The sequence below is a fragment of the Amblyomma americanum genome, chromosome 1, assembly GCF_052857255.1.
Source record: "Amblyomma americanum isolate KBUSLIRL-KWMA chromosome 1, ASM5285725v1, whole genome shotgun sequence".
NCBI classification, from domain to species: domain Eukaryota; kingdom Metazoa; phylum Arthropoda; class Arachnida; order Ixodida; family Ixodidae; genus Amblyomma; species Amblyomma americanum.
In genome coordinates this window covers 505,180,017-505,196,384 of record NC_135497.1, presented here as the reverse complement: position 1 = coordinate 505,196,384, position 16,368 = coordinate 505,180,017, and the positions used below count along the sequence as shown (strand labels likewise).

General features: G+C 47.6%; 1 protein-coding gene and 1 pseudogene across 2 annotated transcripts in view; one reads left to right on the top strand and one right to left on the bottom strand.

Moving 5' to 3' along the window:
• The window catches only part of LOC144116146 (endoplasmic reticulum transmembrane helix translocase), a 191,704-nt gene that overhangs the window by 120,477 nt on the left and 54,859 nt on the right, over positions 1-16,368 (bottom strand). For both annotated transcript variants that reach the window (XM_077650849.1, XM_077650850.1), the window contains exons 10-11: positions 10,614-10,734; positions 4,914-5,068 (exon numbers count right to left, since the gene is read on the bottom strand). In XM_077650849.1, the coding sequence (XP_077506975.1) occupies positions 4,914-5,068; positions 10,614-10,734 (276 nt within the window). The remainder of the gene's footprint in view (positions 1-4,913; positions 5,069-10,613; positions 10,735-16,368) is intronic.
• Positions 7,760-9,023, top strand: LOC144126608 (zinc finger BED domain-containing protein 4-like; annotated as a pseudogene).

The following is a 16,368-nucleotide window of genomic DNA, read 5'->3' as shown; positions in this document are numbered from 1 at the left end:
TCTCACAAACAAGAGTCTGCATTTGCTGCAGTGAAAGACATGCTCACCTCTGACCGTTGCATGGCAAAGTACCACATTACTTACCCAACAATCGTTTCTGCCGATGCAAGCTCCTTCGGCTTGGGTGCTGCCCTTCTAAAAATGCAACCTTCAGGAGACAAGCGTCCTGTTTCATCCGCTTCACGGCCCTTGACAACAACAGCGCAGAGGTACAGCCAAACTGAAAAGGAGGCCTTAGCTGTTGTGTGGGCCATTCAGATGTTTGATGAGTTTATTCGAAGCCTGTTTTTTGAAGTTGAGACAGATCATCAACCACTAGTCTCACTATTTGGAAAACTAGACATGGATGCATTGCCACCTCGCATCCAGCGTTTGCGACTCAAAGTGATGGCATATCAGTTTAACATGTGGTACGTGCCAGGAAAGCTACTTGCCACAGCTGACGCACCGTCACATGTCCCTACGGAGCTAGCCGATACTCCTCATCCTGTGGACGCAATTGAAGTGTTTGCCACAGAGGTCTTGCAAGGGGCTGCAGCAATAGCAGCGCTACAGACAGAAGATGTCCAGAGGGCGCAAGCACAGGATGGTAAGTGCAGCACATTGATTTCTCTCTGCCAGATTGGCTTCACAAGAAAAGGCAAGCTTCCGTTGCATCTTGCAAAGTATGCAGCTATCATCGACGAGCTCTCTGTTTGCACTGGCCTTCTTCTGTAAGGTGCGCGCATGGTTGTGCCAGCTGCCTTACGGTCAAGCGTGTTGGCGCTGATTCATGAAGGTCATCAAGGCATCAACAGATGCAGGTCCCGCTGCCCCAAGGTGGCCACCCTCAACACAACAACAGCCTGCCGTGTCATCGAAATTATGAAAAGCATCTTCTCATGGCACGGCATCCCGAAAGTGCTGCGATCCGACAATGGGCCTCCATTCCAGTCCAAGGAATTCACACACTTCACGGCTTCACACGGCCTTCAACATGTAACAAGCAGCCCAAACTATCCTCAGTCTATTTGGTGAGGCTGAGCGTATGGTGCGCACTGTGAAGAGCTTGTTCCACAAGGCAGCAGACCCTTGCCTGGCTCTTTTGAACTACAGAGATACAGTGGGCATCACAGGGTGCAGCCCTGCGCAACTTCTGCTGGGCAGGACTCCGAAAAAGGCTGCCCAAGGAGGATCAACAAATGCTGCCAGCAAAAGCAGCGCAACAAGATGTGAGTGACTAAGATGCATGCCACAAGAAAAAACAAGCAGCCAACATCAATCGGCGACATCGCACCAGAGATCTTCCAATGCTTCAAGATGGTGCCCGGGTGTGGATACAACCAGAAAGGGTCAAGACAACAGCTCTCAGCCCTTCACAGCATTCAAGGTGTTTCACAGTTGAAACAGAGGAGGGAACAATCCTACAGCACAACTGGCGCAATCTCGTCCCATTCTAACCAGAAGAACCATAATGCATCCAAGAAGCAGTTCATGGGGAACACACTGAGGCACCACATCATCGACAGCAACCACCGGCAATTCCGCAACAAAGTGTGACTACACCCCATAAAGTGCCTACACCCATAAAAACAAGGTCGCCTCCACTTGGACCGTTCAACCACCACACAGGCCCAGTGCAAGTGACTACGTACGGCAGGCGAGTCATGCCACCAGTTAGGCTGGACTTGTAAACACATTGCGTTGGGGGTTGAAATGGTTCTTAAGAGGGGAGATGTAGAGGGCACTGCCCTTCAACTAGAATAGGCATCTAGCAACCCCGTGCTGGGATCTGTTTTATATACCCTATATACACGTGTAAAGAACCGACTCCACTTTTGTCGGCCAGAATTTACCTTTTTTTTTTTTTCAGCCTTTAGCTTTTTGTCGCCGGTTCCTCAGTTTTCGCAGGGTCCCCAGGCGTCCCCGGCGCAGACCTTGTCAGCGCGCCAAGATGCTGCCCGCCGCTGATAACATCACCACTTGTTTATCTTTTGAGGAGAGCTTCTCCCAGAGGGGTGCGAGGCGGGCGCTTAGCGAACTTGGCAGAGCGCCAACACGTGGTGTGCTGTAAGCTAAGGCTGAAACATTCGCATTGCACACTAGTCACCATACTGTGTTTTTTTAACCTCGCGTAAAAGATGCGCGCCTGACCTTCAGGGCCGGTATTCAGCATGTTGCCGTTATCTCGCCGCCGCGATTGGCCAACGCGGCCCTCTGCCACAAAATTGCAGGATTGCATTGAAGTGAATGATGCTGAACACTAGCGGCACGGCACAACACATCTGACTGCATGCGTTTGTTGTTGACCGGATGGAGGTATGATATGAAATCTCGACCCTTCCAGAAAAATTTGTTGAAACTTTTTTTCCGGTGTAATGAACCCTCCCCACATATTGATGTCAACTTTTCTGGAAAAAAAGTGGGTTCATTATGCTAGTATATACGGTATATATGGTTGGAAGCACGGCAATAAGGGAACACAGTTTGGTTTCGTACTCTCTGTGTGTGCTCGGCTGCGTCAACGCTGCTGAGGGTCGTGCTCAGGGCCCGTAGTACGCGACAGCTCTCGCGATAATTCGCATGTGCAGAATGACCTAAAGACCCTGTGATTGTTCTCCATCTGACTGAGAAACTGTTGGTGAAAGGAAGGCATCAACGAAGAGGAAGTGTGCCCAGAGTAGGCGAAGTTGCATGCATGAGCAATTCTATGCTATTTTTGCAGCAGCCACTTTAATCCTACACTATCCTCATTTATTGGAACATAGAAATTGCATTTTTAATCTGCAGGTGATAAGGCAAACACACATGACAGGTATACATGCCTCGGGGCAAACCCGCACAACTTAACCTCGTACAGTGTTATCGTATTTACACAATTGTAAATCGACCTATTTTTAAAATTTGAATATCCGAATTGGGGGGGGTTGACTTACAATCGAAACAAAAACATCGCACTATAAGTAAAGGTGAGACAATCAAGATATCAGGCATGCTACAGTGTGGTTGCATTTTTGCTGCGTGGCTCCGTTGCATCGCTCTTGGTGCTGGCCTTAAGCAGCTGCTATGTCAACGCGCAGAACTGCCATACCCTCCCTGCGCACGCGGGTGGCAGCCGATGGCAGCTATCGATAAGCAGCAAACTGGCACCCCACACATGGCTGCTGACTGCAGCTGCTGATAAGCGACGGCGGCCCGATAACGCAATCGCGTTCTACGGAAAGCTCAAGCGCCCAACAAGTTTTCTTTTTACTTTCAAATGCGTGCTCGGTGCTCAAGGGAGCGTTGATAGTTGATGGAAGGGCTGCTGTTCCAATCGAGGCTGCACCACCACTCAGAATGGCAGCGGTGCCGGGGTGTGTCGGTAGCCGGCGGAAGAGCCGACGCCATTCACGCGTAGTTTGTTTGGCTCTGACGCATTTGACTGCTGCCGGCCATGTTTCACGCGTTTTTAATGTAGTGCTTCGTCAGTAATCATTTGTGCTCCAGGTGCGGCAAGCGACCGGCGCTCGTTCACGGCTACATTCAGATGGCTGCCATTTTTTACGCCGAAGAAACGAACAGCCGCGCGCCGGGCCACAAGTTCGACGTTTACAATGAGTGATACAAGTGTGGCAGCTGCAGCGAGGAAAATTTTCTGATGTTCCACGTGATGTCGTGATGTGGCTGTTTGCGAAGTGCGGGATTTCGCTGGACGACGACGTTAGAACAACGTGCTGTGGGACCGCAGCAGTGATCACGACGGCAGCGCTAGTGAGGACGATGGCGCAAGTGTAGACGAGTAGTCCAGTGATGAATACATTTTTGTTTTGGAATGTGCCCACGGGCACGCCCGCGCGCGGCAGCCGATAGCGGCCTGGCGATGAACGGCGGCCACTGGATAATGCTATTGCATTCAACTATTCAAGGCCAAGCTTAAACAACCTCGGAAGTTTTTTTTTATTTTTCGGAAATGTGATTTGGGCGGTCAACTTACATTCGAGTCGACTTACAATCGTGTAAATATGGTACCCAGGCAGGCGGCACTTGCCATTGCATAGTTTTGTTTTTGTACCTTCAGTTGTTCGCATTCACACCATCGCCGTCAGTGCAAAGGGCTGAAAGCCGTCAAAAACACGGTGGCGACGATGCGCCAACGGAGTCTGGAGTCCCGCTTTGGCTGGGGTGTGCAGTCACCATTCCATGCGTACTAAACATGGGCTGTCAAAATGCCAGCACGGGGTAAAGCACAATCTCGAAGTGACATTCGTGATGTAGCATGTGGGAATGCTGTCACAGAGTTGCAATGTAACAGCAGAGTTCGCATTGCATGGGTTTCTATGGATGGGACTGGCTCACAAAAACATAGCAGCAGGGAATACACAGCACCCGGGAACGTAACAGCAGGGTTCTGCTGTATTTGGGACAACTTTCACAAACAATAAGCCCTGGCTGCTGCACCACAGGCCTTTCCCAAGTCAGCGAAATTCCTCTTTCACATCTTGCCCAAATCCTCTACAGAACACTGGTGGGCCAACTACAAATGCATTTAAAAACTTTCTTCTTGAGCTGTGGGCCTGGCAAAAAGCATGGCTGTTCTAAATTCCTGCATTGGTTTGCCATTCTCAATAGCTCCGTTCACAGTGACTCTTGATGCTCCTCAGACTCCGCCTGTGCTTACAAGCATTTGCGCCTCCTTCATACTGTGGCCATGCAGTAATATCAAGTCACAACTTGGCCCTCCGAAATTTCGAACAGGAAATTTTTCAGGTTAAATCCGAGTTTGGGTACACAGCTTATGGGGTCAGTACAGGTTGTTACAGAGCAACATTCAAAAAGTCGTTCTCCCCAAGGTAGCGAAAGAATTAAACGACAGCATGAACAGGTGGCACAGATTCAGTACGCCCACCCAAGCCACCTCGAAATACAGCCATGCTGGTGGCGGCGCAGCTCACCCTTGGTGAGGTTCCACTCGATGGCGGTGAGCGCAGCCTTCTCAAGGGGGTCCCCCACCAGGCCATCATCCAGTTGAGCCAGGGACTGGCAAGATGCCAGAACCTGGATACTCTCAAGGGGCGTCTCGGACACAGCACACATCTCGGGCCGGTCCCTGCAACATCCCTCCCATCAACTCAGGGGCCAACCGATCACACTTATTTGAGCACAGCTCTCCTATTTTCTTTGAATCCACTGTCGGATATTGATGGTAGGTCAGAAACAGCATGAGGAGCACAAACTGGTGGCTACAGGATCGAGTATCTTAGCATGCATTTACAATCAGCATGACAAAAGAAATCATACTTATAATATATGGCAATAATGAAAAAAAGGAAAGCTACAATCAATTCTCGATAGTTTAAACAAGAAAATATTTGAATTACATGCATTTCAAACAGCCCGATCAAAATAAAGGGCTGATACACTGTGTTGCGCTGCGCAAGTAAACACAGTGCTAGGCTTTCTAATATTACATACTTATTCGCACGATACTGAAAGAAAATTATGAATCTGCACAGTCTGACATGTATTGGCACCCTGTCAGCAGCCATTACAGGTGTATAGGAAAATAAATAGTGGGGGGAAAGGAGGAGAACGGTGAACCCAATGGTGGACATTCTAGACAAGCGAGAAACCAGCTTCCACATTCTTTATTTGCAATCTCAATGCGTTCCACAGATAAAAGTAACCCGAGTGTTTCTTCAGTAGCAATCCCATTAATGCTGCTTCCAGATTAGTAACTTCGTTCAATGTGGAGTTTTTGACGGTGGGCTGCCCTTCACCTGTAATCTGCGCATCAATTTGAAGGCATGCAGTAGGCCTAGCATTCCCCTTCCCCCTACCACCAGTTGACCTTGGCGTTGAGCTGGCCGGCCCGCCCGTGCTCCTCCGCGAGGCACTTGAGGGAATCTCGTTCTTTACTGACGAGGCAAAACTGCTGCGGGAAGAAAACGAGCATCTACGTCGGGAAACAGGCAGCAAGAATGAAGCCCATAACCAAGAGGTCTTCTTGCTCCAGCGCCAGGTACAGTCTCTGCAGAGCCAGCTGGCACAGGGATCTGTGCAGTCTTCCTGTGACCCGCAGGCAAGACCCAAGTTATGCTGTCCCCGTGGGATTGCGTGATAAGTTTCCCGACCGTACAACCGAGGGACTCAGAGCCATCGTCAGGAGCTGCCTCCAGCTCATTCAACACCATTGTCTCACCCTGCTAACACCGGCTACTTCAAGATCAGCTGCCCTGTCAGCTTTAGAACCAACAGTGCTGCAACAGTAGCCACAGTTCCCCGCACTCCCCACCGGAAAGCCATGTTTGTCTCCAGAATACACCCAGACACGACCACTGATGACATTGTTGGTTTGCTAAAGCCTGCCCTAAATACCAAAGACACTGTTCGCCGTAAACTACAGACCTTGCTCTCGAGCTATAGCTCCTTTCATGTATCCAAACAGCTTTGCGATGTTTAATGACCCTGGTGTGTGGCCCGCTGGGTGCCTGTTCCACCCTTTCATAGGTATGTTAAAGCAGCATTATTTGTCTAACTCACCAAATCATTTTGTAAACACGATTAGCGATGGCTAGCTCACTGTCCTACTATCAGAACATGCATGGTCTTCACACCAAGTCTGAATGCTTTTTCAAAAATGCTGTCCTCAATAACCATGATATGATCTGTATCACTGAGTGTTGGCTTAATGATGAAATCTCCTCTTCTATTTTGACAATGATTTTGAAGTTCATCACTGTGACGAAAATTACGAACAGACTGGCAAGCGATATGGTGGCGGTGTTCTCCTCGCTATCAAAAAATCTTTTCATTCCTTTCACCGCCATGACTTGGAATTGCACAATGAGTTCCTCTGGACTGAAGTTAACCTAAAAGGCACAAAAAATTTTCTTGTCAGCTTATACTACCTAAAACCATCTCTTGGGGTTGATGCCTTAAAGTGTATACTCGAACCTCTTGGCGATGGCCTTGATCCAGAGCGCTACCCCGCTGCACTTTTTGAAGACTTCAATGTTCCTTCAAGACAATTACAGGTCTGCCCTGCGCGCTCCAGGACTAATCGACTTGGAGATGGACGGCAGTCTCGTGACCTTCTCTTCCTCTTCAAGTGTTTACATGGACACATTGACTGCATGCACCTGGCGCCTTTGATTAAGCTTCAAGTGCCAGGACGGTCCATACGACAAAGCCAAGTGTTTGATGTGCCACTGCTCAAAATAAGCCCCACTGTACGAATGATGTGCACGTATAATGCCATGGCACTCTGTGGCCCTGATATGTTTCATCAGAATTCGAAATCTTGCAGGCGAAACCGGCTGTACTCTTTAGGACTCTTAACACCTTTTGACTGTTTGGTAACTAGGCTTGTGCAAATATTCTATATTCGCTTCGATTCGAATTTTGTTGTTCGGAAATTTCCAAGTATTCAGCTCGAACAAAAAGCCACACACGACAGGGAGAAGGGGTTTTCGGACGTTTTCGTTTTGGATTCCGCACTACTTTTCCCAATCCAACTAAAACCAATCCAAACGAAGCCAGGAAAGCTCAGACAAAAGGTGTACAAAAACGCATCTCGTCGGCAGGGTCAATTGCTTTTAGTGGGTCTCTTGTCTCTGCCACGGCGGCATTTGATCAGTCCCAGCCGCCTTGGACCACTCCAGAGCACTACGGGGGACGTGTATGCGACCAGCAATCCGATTTGGAACTTTTCATAAAAATTCCACCGGGAACCGAAACTCGATGTTTTAAATGCAAGGCAGTCCTGAAGACCCCGACAGGTATGACAACAACCCTAGCAATGCATTTAAAGGGACATCCGGACTTGCACAAGGACTACCAAGAGAAGCGGGGCACATGCGAAAGGCTATCCGAGCTCAAGGGGGCAAGCAAGGCAAGTGGTCAACAGCCATCCATAGCCGACAGTTTCAAGCCGAAAATGAAGGCGTCGGCCCCAAAAGTTCAACAGATGACAAAAATAATAGCTCGCTTTGTAGCTCGTGGTATGCACCCCTACAACATTGTCGAAGAACCGAGTTTCCTCAACATGATGAAGTTCGCTATGCCGGATTATGCTGTGCCGTCTCTGACAACGTTCTCGAGAGCCATTATTCCAGACATTTACGCATCAAGCAAAGAGAAGGTGAAAAAGAAGCTCGGGGACATTTTTGCAAGCGGAGTGGAGTCGCTCTCAATCAGAACTGATGGTTGGACATCGCGGGCAAATGTAAGCTATGTTTGTGTAACTTGTCACGTCATGGACAGGGACTCCATGCAACACGTGCATGCATTGGTTTGCACGGAGATGACAAACTCTCACACTGCAGAAAACCTGGAGCTATTTATCGCAGGTGTCATCGAGGAGTGGGAACTTCCAGCCCACGGTACTGTACCAATCTTCGCCATTACAGATAATGGAAGGAACTTTACTTCAGCAGTTCGCGGTCGTGCTGGAGTGGTGTGCAGTGTTTCGGACACACCCTTCAGTTGTGTGTCAGTGATGCCAAAAAAGAAATGCCAAGGTTTTTGCAGCTCTGAGCTAAGGCCAGAGCTATTGTGGCTAGATACAAATGAAGTGCCAAGGCCTGAGGACGGCTTCAGGAAATTCAGAGAAACATGCAGCAGGACCCTCTCGAGGTTATACAAGATGTCCCGATTCGATGGAACAGTGAGCATGCCATGATGGCCAGGCTCGTGAAGCTCCGTACGGTCATCACTGTAGAACTTTCAGAATCTGATGCAGTTCCAAACTTGAACGCAAGTGAGTGGAAGCTTATGAATGAACAGTGCAAGTCTTGAACCCACTTGGCCATGCCATAACTGAACTGTCTGGGGATAACTATCCCACGCTGTCACAAGTCATTCCCCTGTCGCAGTGTACCGAGGTGGTTCTAGCTGAGCATGTTTCCGAAGGTGATGAAGCTGCATTGCTTGCCTCAAGCCTTTTGCATAACATCAAGATGAGGTTCCCTGATATTAAGATGTCGCGCCTTCCTGCATTGGCAATGTTGGTCGATCCTAGACAAAAAGATATATGTTATGCTGAACGACCCGCAAAGCAATGAGTGTTGACTCTGCTCACAACGGCAGCAGAAGAGACTGTGCTAGTTGATCAACATGGTACAGCAACAAGTGAGAACAACACCTGCTGTGTAGACCCATCAGGGGACTCTGTGTGGAGTGCTTTTACACACTTCAGTTCGCGTGCACATCATCAGTCAAGCCGTACAACCTCGGATGAGGTTGTTGGTACTTGAAGGCCCCCTTCTTTCCCGGTCCGAAGACCCCTTTGTGTGGTGGAAAAGCAATGGCAGCCACCTTTACCCAATCCTGGTTGCAGCTGCCCGTAGGTATCTTTCGATACCAGCCACCCAGATAAGAAGTGAAAGGCTTTTTTCGACTGCAGGAGCCGCTGTAAGCTGCAGAAGGGAGCACCTCAAACCTCAGCATGCGGAACAGCTAGTGTTATTGCACGAAAATTTTTTTCGTAAATAATCAAGTTGTTTACTTTCCTTGAATAAATCCCAGACTGTAGCCCACTGCCGCATTTTTCTTTACTTGCTACTATTTGAAGTATTCACTTTGAAATTATTCGAGAGGAATTACTATTCGCTTTGAACCAAAAAAAGCACTATTTTCACAAGCCTACTGTTAACTGTTTCTATCATTCGTTATCAATGTCATAATCTTCACCATTTTAATTGCTCTTTTGTTAATTTTTATTCTTTAATCTTTTCATTGTTCCTTTCTCTTTCACTGCTGTGTGTGCACCACTATAAAAGGCCTATGGCTGTTAGTGAGCACATCACAATAAATAAATAAAAAGAAAGGAAGAAAAAGAAGCACAATGATCAAAATAGGCCAGTCCATGATTCACCATTTCATGCTCCAAAGGTCTGTTCTTGCTGTCTCCATACAGTAAGCTTTCCCTTATTGTGCCTCACTATGTACCAATGCCAAGTGCTGGCTGGCAGCACTTACACAGTGGAATGAGAAAGCTATGCCCAATCCCGTATGTGCACTTTCGCGAGCTTGAAACAGCTCTCACTGCTCGCAGCCAGCTCTATGAACTACCCCTCTGACAGCTACAGCATGGCTGCATGGAGCTGCTTTGCAATAAAGATCCCCTATCCACTTTTTATACATGGCTGCACAGTGCACATGCCTTCTGTGCATGCACATGCACATGTGCATGTGCCTTCTCCCACATTCCAGTAATCAAAACACTCTTTTGTGCCGGTTGAAAGTGCAGGCAGTGCATTCATTCAGTTTAACTGCTCAGCCACGCTGCCCATTTGCAGTGAACACCAAATGCAGCGATTCGAAGGTGAATGCAGATTATCTGTGTACCACATTCCTGCACACAAATTGCACATCAGCGACCTTATCTTCAACGTCAGTCCTGTGCCTAAGAAAAAGGAGAGATGCATGTGAGGCTGCAGAATGTACGACGTCACGCAAGTCAATTCTTACAAATGCCCTCTGAGCCTAGACTGTGCAAGCTGTCTCACCACCACCAGTTTAACTACAATACATCCACTGACCTCCCTCCAATTAACCCTGTCCTACAGCATCAGCATTCACAGGGCACACCTCACTCTGTGCAGGTGAGGCTGCACTCAGCAGCAAACATGGGGGCAAGCACTGCCACTCACTTCAGCCCTGCAATGCCCTCAACGACCAGGCTGTCTGTGGTGAGGGTGCCAGTCTTGTCAAAGCAGCAGATCTCCACCTTTCCCGCAAATGGTATCCGGAAGGGCTCCGTGCAGAACACCCCTGCAAAGGGCCAAAGGCTCACCAACAGGCTAGGGAGGGGCAATTCATCACTGCTCACTGGGCAGTGCAAGAAATGCGCTCGTGTTAGGAAATTACTTGGACATGGTTCCTTGCTGTTAACAACTTGCTACCCTTCCCATGGGATCAACTAGTGTGACACTTCTCAATAACACCTCATCACATAAACATTTTTACGCAATACCGTTAAAGGCCCCGTTATGCAAAAAAATCACAGGCATGGCTCTTGCAGGTGGTTAGGCGTGGCGCATCACTTAACCACTGCACAAGGAGGGGTATGAGGACTCCCAGGGATCTATGAATGTAAAGTAGATAACAACCTTCTGCACATATGGAAATTAACCAATTACGCTATCGCATCATACCCCTAAGGAGAAGCTTAGGTGTCTCCTACTTTGCATTATAAATACAGTAAACCCACTTATAACAATACATGTACCGCTTATAACAATATATTGGATATAACAATGGTCAGTCCGGCACTGTCAGCTTTCTATGGTAAAATAAACCGCTTATAGCAATGTTGCCACAGCACATTATTGGTTAAAACAATTAAATCTGGTCATTGAGTCTCAACCTTGAAAGAAGCACGAACATGGAGACACTACAACCGCACCAGCCAAACCACGATTACAGCACAATCCCAGCCGGCGCAGCGACGGAGAGAAAGCGAAAGAACCCGTGGCAAGTATTCGAAGACATCGGGTGCACCAAGGGTTCTTGCATGCAGGGAGGAGAAACAACAGATGCGTTCCTCCTTGCAACAAGGCAGAGAAGAAAGTAAGGACCATGGAAGGAAGCCTTGGTGGAGCAGTCCATTACTAACGTTTCTCAGGGGTGAGCCACTCGCAGAAAACAAGCCGGCGTGTTTTTTTTTTTTTTTTGCATTCTCTGCGATGGCTGGCAGCTCAGAGACGAGAGCGCGTGCGCTGTCCTATCTTCCCCTATTCGGTAACTTCGTGGATTGCACTTGCCCTGGCGGCAGGCGTCACTTTATCAAGCGAGCTGATGGATTGCTGCGCCAGCCACGCTCGCTGTGCGTACTCTCAATCAGTCGGTGCGGCGCATGCACGTTGCCAGCGTGGTTTTTCTCGTTTGCTGTCACCATTCCCTCGGCTCTGCAAGCTCTTTGGATTTCCTGTCATGAACTGCTTCTGGAAAGCAGGCGTGGTGCCAGTGATGCCGAGGCACGCGAAGCTTCTGCGAGTGGAGTGATGACGGTGCTTTGGTCATCGGTGAACGGTGATGATTGCGGCATGTCGAGCCGAAGAATTCTTTCACGCTGTCAATGCAGTCATGAAAAATGAAGAATTCACCAACGAGGCGATCATGGCAGCTGTCACCGGCGCGGACAACAACAAATAGGAACCTTTGCAACTCTCAAAATCAGTCAGTGTAGTTTCGGTTTCACTCTTCAGAGCTTCGCACAAGCCCGTATTAGCCAGCTAACCGACCCCAGCTGCATGCCGCTTCAGGCACCGATTGGCGCGAGCACTTTCGTCCATGTGGTTCTCTCTTCGGTTCTTCCAGTGTGTCAAAACTGCGCACTTTTCACGTGCCATTCGCTGTTTGTGCAGTGAGGTCTCCTCGCACGCGACGCTGCCGCTTGTGAGGAGTGTGACGCAGTAGCGGTGGAGTTCCAGCAGTTCTGCGTCGCACTGTGAAGGTTGCCGGGGAGGCCCTTACCACCTTTGAGCAGTTCTGCTTCGACAATCCCGACAGTATGCACGAAATGAACCATTTAAGAAAATATGAAAAATAATCATCGTCGCGTCGTGCTCATCTCAAAAGCAAGCAACCGATGCCTAGTCTTTCACCAGATAAATATACAATGATGCAAGCAGTTCTTGTTATCTTTTTGGGGTCACTGGATAATTTGAACATTTTTTCTGGTCCCCTGAAGTTCGAAATAACGAGCTTTTACAGGCATTAGAACAATCAAGCCCCTGCAGGCCTTTCCTGTCATTAAATGCTGTAAGTTTGTCATGTTTTCTTTTTATCGGCACAACTCTTTTATAACAATTATCAATTATAAGAATGGTATTTCCGTGGCACTTCAATATTTTTACTATAAGTGGGTTTGAATGTATGAATTTCTTTTGCCAATATTTTGTACCCCATTTCTGCTGTATCCTTTCAGGTGCCAATTACGAAAAGCCCGCAGCAAAATTCCAAACTCTTAATATAGATGTCTGTAACAAATGACTCAAAGCGAGTGAAATTATTTAAAACGTGTTTATTACGCATACAAACATTTTTCATGGCATGTATAATTGTACATTTGATGCCTCTAGGCTGAAAAATACGACAGCCACCATTTATACAAAGAACAGTGATTTGCAGGTCCCCTTAACCTTTCAGCAATATTTCACAGTGCTTTTCCAAAGCTTATCTACTTTTGCGCTCCAATTGGTTTCTTCGTTTTGTTTTGGAATTCATAATAGCAATCCTTGGCACAACTGAGGCAGAAGAAAACCTTGCATTTGCAACAGCAAATGCGCGACTTGGAGACACAGCCTGTGTTTCAGCACCTTTGTGGGAAGTGTGCATCAGCCAGTGGCTGTGGCCGTCAAACCTTGTGGAAGTAGTCAGCTTGGGCTTGCCATTATGAGACTGTTGAAGAGGCTTTGTGGAGCAGGTGCTGCCCTCCTTCTCCTGACTGGTGCCCTCCTGTTGCTTGCAATCAAGCTTCACGCAGTATCTGACTGGAATATCACGACCTCCTTCACTTCCTTCTTAGGAAGTGCCTCTTCACTCGTGCCACAGACATATTCAATCCAGCTGCAGCAAACTGGCTAGGAAACGAAGTGGAAGATTACCCTTACCAGCCACTTCTTTGCCCTCGTGTAGAGGGGATACAAAGACATCAAAAAATCCAGCTTGCTGACGCCGCCCACAAATTGGTTGTACTTAGCACATACCTGCGGGCAGCCTATGTCAATGTGTTCTTTAGCTGATTCACTCCAACTGTTCACCTTGGTGAGGTTCCCCAGTCCTATAACAATGGTGACCATGGTAACGGGACCATTGCTATGCCCCCAAACAACGACCACGTCCTCTTCCTCGGCAATCTTTAAGTTGTAGCTTTCATGCCCTTCCTTCTTCAATTCCTTTCAGCAATTTTCTTCTTCAAGTTCTTCAATTTTCAGCTGACAGCCAAGAAGTCTGTTGGACCTAATCATATCAGAAGCCAAAATACCAGGCGATTTCAGCTCTCAAAGGGCAGCAAAGACAAAAAGTAGTTGTCCATGTAGCCCCTGATGTTCTGATCAAGGGAAGGTGCTCTACTAGACAGATTACCACAGATCTACCAAAGCCCAAGAGTGAATAGTCAGGGCTTATGCCAGTGCCATTATGTTGGTAGAACTCAAAATCATGAGGTTTGCTGTCTGAATTGCAGTGCACAAACACTTGAATGCCTTCAGGATTGGGCTTGTTCCTTACGAACTGCTCAGTAGGGATCTTTCCTGTAAAAATCACCATCTGTTCATCCATTCTGGAGCCACTTTCCCAACCTTGTTATTAGTGGAAACTAGGGGTGTGCGAATATTCTAAATTTCGAATACGAATCGAATATGTTTCATATTCGGTTCATATTCGTATTCGAGAAATTGATATTCGAGAATTTCTGAATATTCGAAAATTCCCAAATACTCTGCAGCGATCGTATACCGTGCTGACTTTTGTAAATTCAATTGTGGCAAAACCGCAATATCTGGGCAAATTATCTGAATATAGAGTCTAAAATTCCACGAAAACAATACAAAGGCCCTGTTCTCTTTCTTCTCCGTCGTTTTTTATTGCGTGGACCGATCGCATTCCGATGCCGCTAGGCTTGTCCTCGTGCGCAAATTCCGCAAGTGGGCTTTCCCACATACCACACGTGCTGCGAACAAGATGGGGACGCCCCGCCTCTAACAATTGCAACGCAAAAGCGCATTTATTTTTTTATCCTTCCGTAATAAGTTATATAAGTATTGCCCACAAACATGGCATTCGTTGTCACCTTAATAACTCTCTAAACGTGACCACCATCATCTTGTTTTGGTCAACTACGCTATGCGGGAAAGCCTACTTGCGGAATTTCGCTTGAGGCTCCCGAAGGGGCGAGTCGAGGTGTCACAACAGGGCGAGCGATCCTGTAAAAATCCCGCCTATTGCATGGTGTACTGTAACCCATGCACCTCTTAAATGGGCGTAACTGCAGGCGTGACAACGTTCGGAGGGCCCCTGCAACTAAATAAAAAAAAATAACTTGGCGCGTAGTTTGGGTTTCTGAGCTTCGCCACTCGCCCGTGGCAATGGCAATTGACTGTCGGCCCACGCACTCGCCAGTAGTCCAATCTCGGCACTGTGCCGCTTTCAGACGCTGGCTGATGCGTCGCTGGTCAATTTTTTTTTTCCTTTTTTCCTTCTGTCTCGCCATTCAGACGCCAATGTGCGTTCCCATCTCCCTTACGATCACGATGTCTTCCAGTAAGCCGAAACTCAGTGCTCGTCACAGGCTTATTACAAGTGTTTGCACGATAGAGCCGCCTCATAAGACTACTGAATTTTCGGCAGTTTTTTTTTTTTTTTTCAGGGCCGCAGGGCATTTTATAAATCGACATTTGAATAACCCGGGCATTTCTGTCGGTGCTTTGAACTCCGAACTAATAATGAGGTTTTACTAGCCATCATGTTATTTTTGTTTCCAGTATTGTCACATTATGGATTTCATTTTGCGTGACCACATTGCAGGTTGGATACTGTTATGCTGTTCAATTAAGTAGTATACATTTCTGCGTACATCATGTTTTCTTTTTATACGGTGCTCAGGCAGTCTAGTTTTGTTTATTTCAGTTGCAAAGGCCATACACTATTTAAGAAAAAATATGAGCAACAATGTTTCCTTATTTATCTTTTCTGAATTTATTTTTTGTGCTGACCAGATATTCGACATTCGAAGCCGTTTTTCCTTCATATTCGTATTCGATTCGTATTCGAAAATTTCAATATTCGCACACCCCTAGTGGAAACCCTTGGTAGAGCAGCGGCATGCGCATCACAATAACAAAAAACTGATTTCCTCTGGCATGGCACTCAGCTAAACTCCCGTCTCTCTGTAGTGCATAGATGTTGGTGAAGTGAGCTAGGTCAACAAAAATCCTGTCCAGAAAGTAGTTGCTCAAGTACTCAAGCAGCTCTAAGGTAGCTGACTCCAGTTGAGGGATGAAACAGCACTTCCGAGATGAAAAATCCTTCTTAATCTACTTCCCTTCAGTTTTCTTCCTTTGGGCTGGACGTCACTTCACATTTTCTTGCTCTTGGTCGTCGCTGCTACCGATGCTATGGTCTACAGTCATGGGCTCTTCATTGTAGCTTGTTGGCATCGCTGTAGTTCAGAGGGACCTTGCTCCTTGTGTTGGCGCTGGCGCTCAAGCCATTGCTGTTGCGGTCGCCAAGCATGACAGGCAGCTGTCGTAGCATCTTTGCCATTGCCAGATGATGTGGAAGCAACGAGAGTCAACATTACACAGGTTCGAAAACTTCTAAAGCAGGCGGAGAACTAAGCTGGTGCGATGCAAGAGGCCATGGTGGTGTGATCAGGAGAAGCTATGAGGGTGCCAGCACACA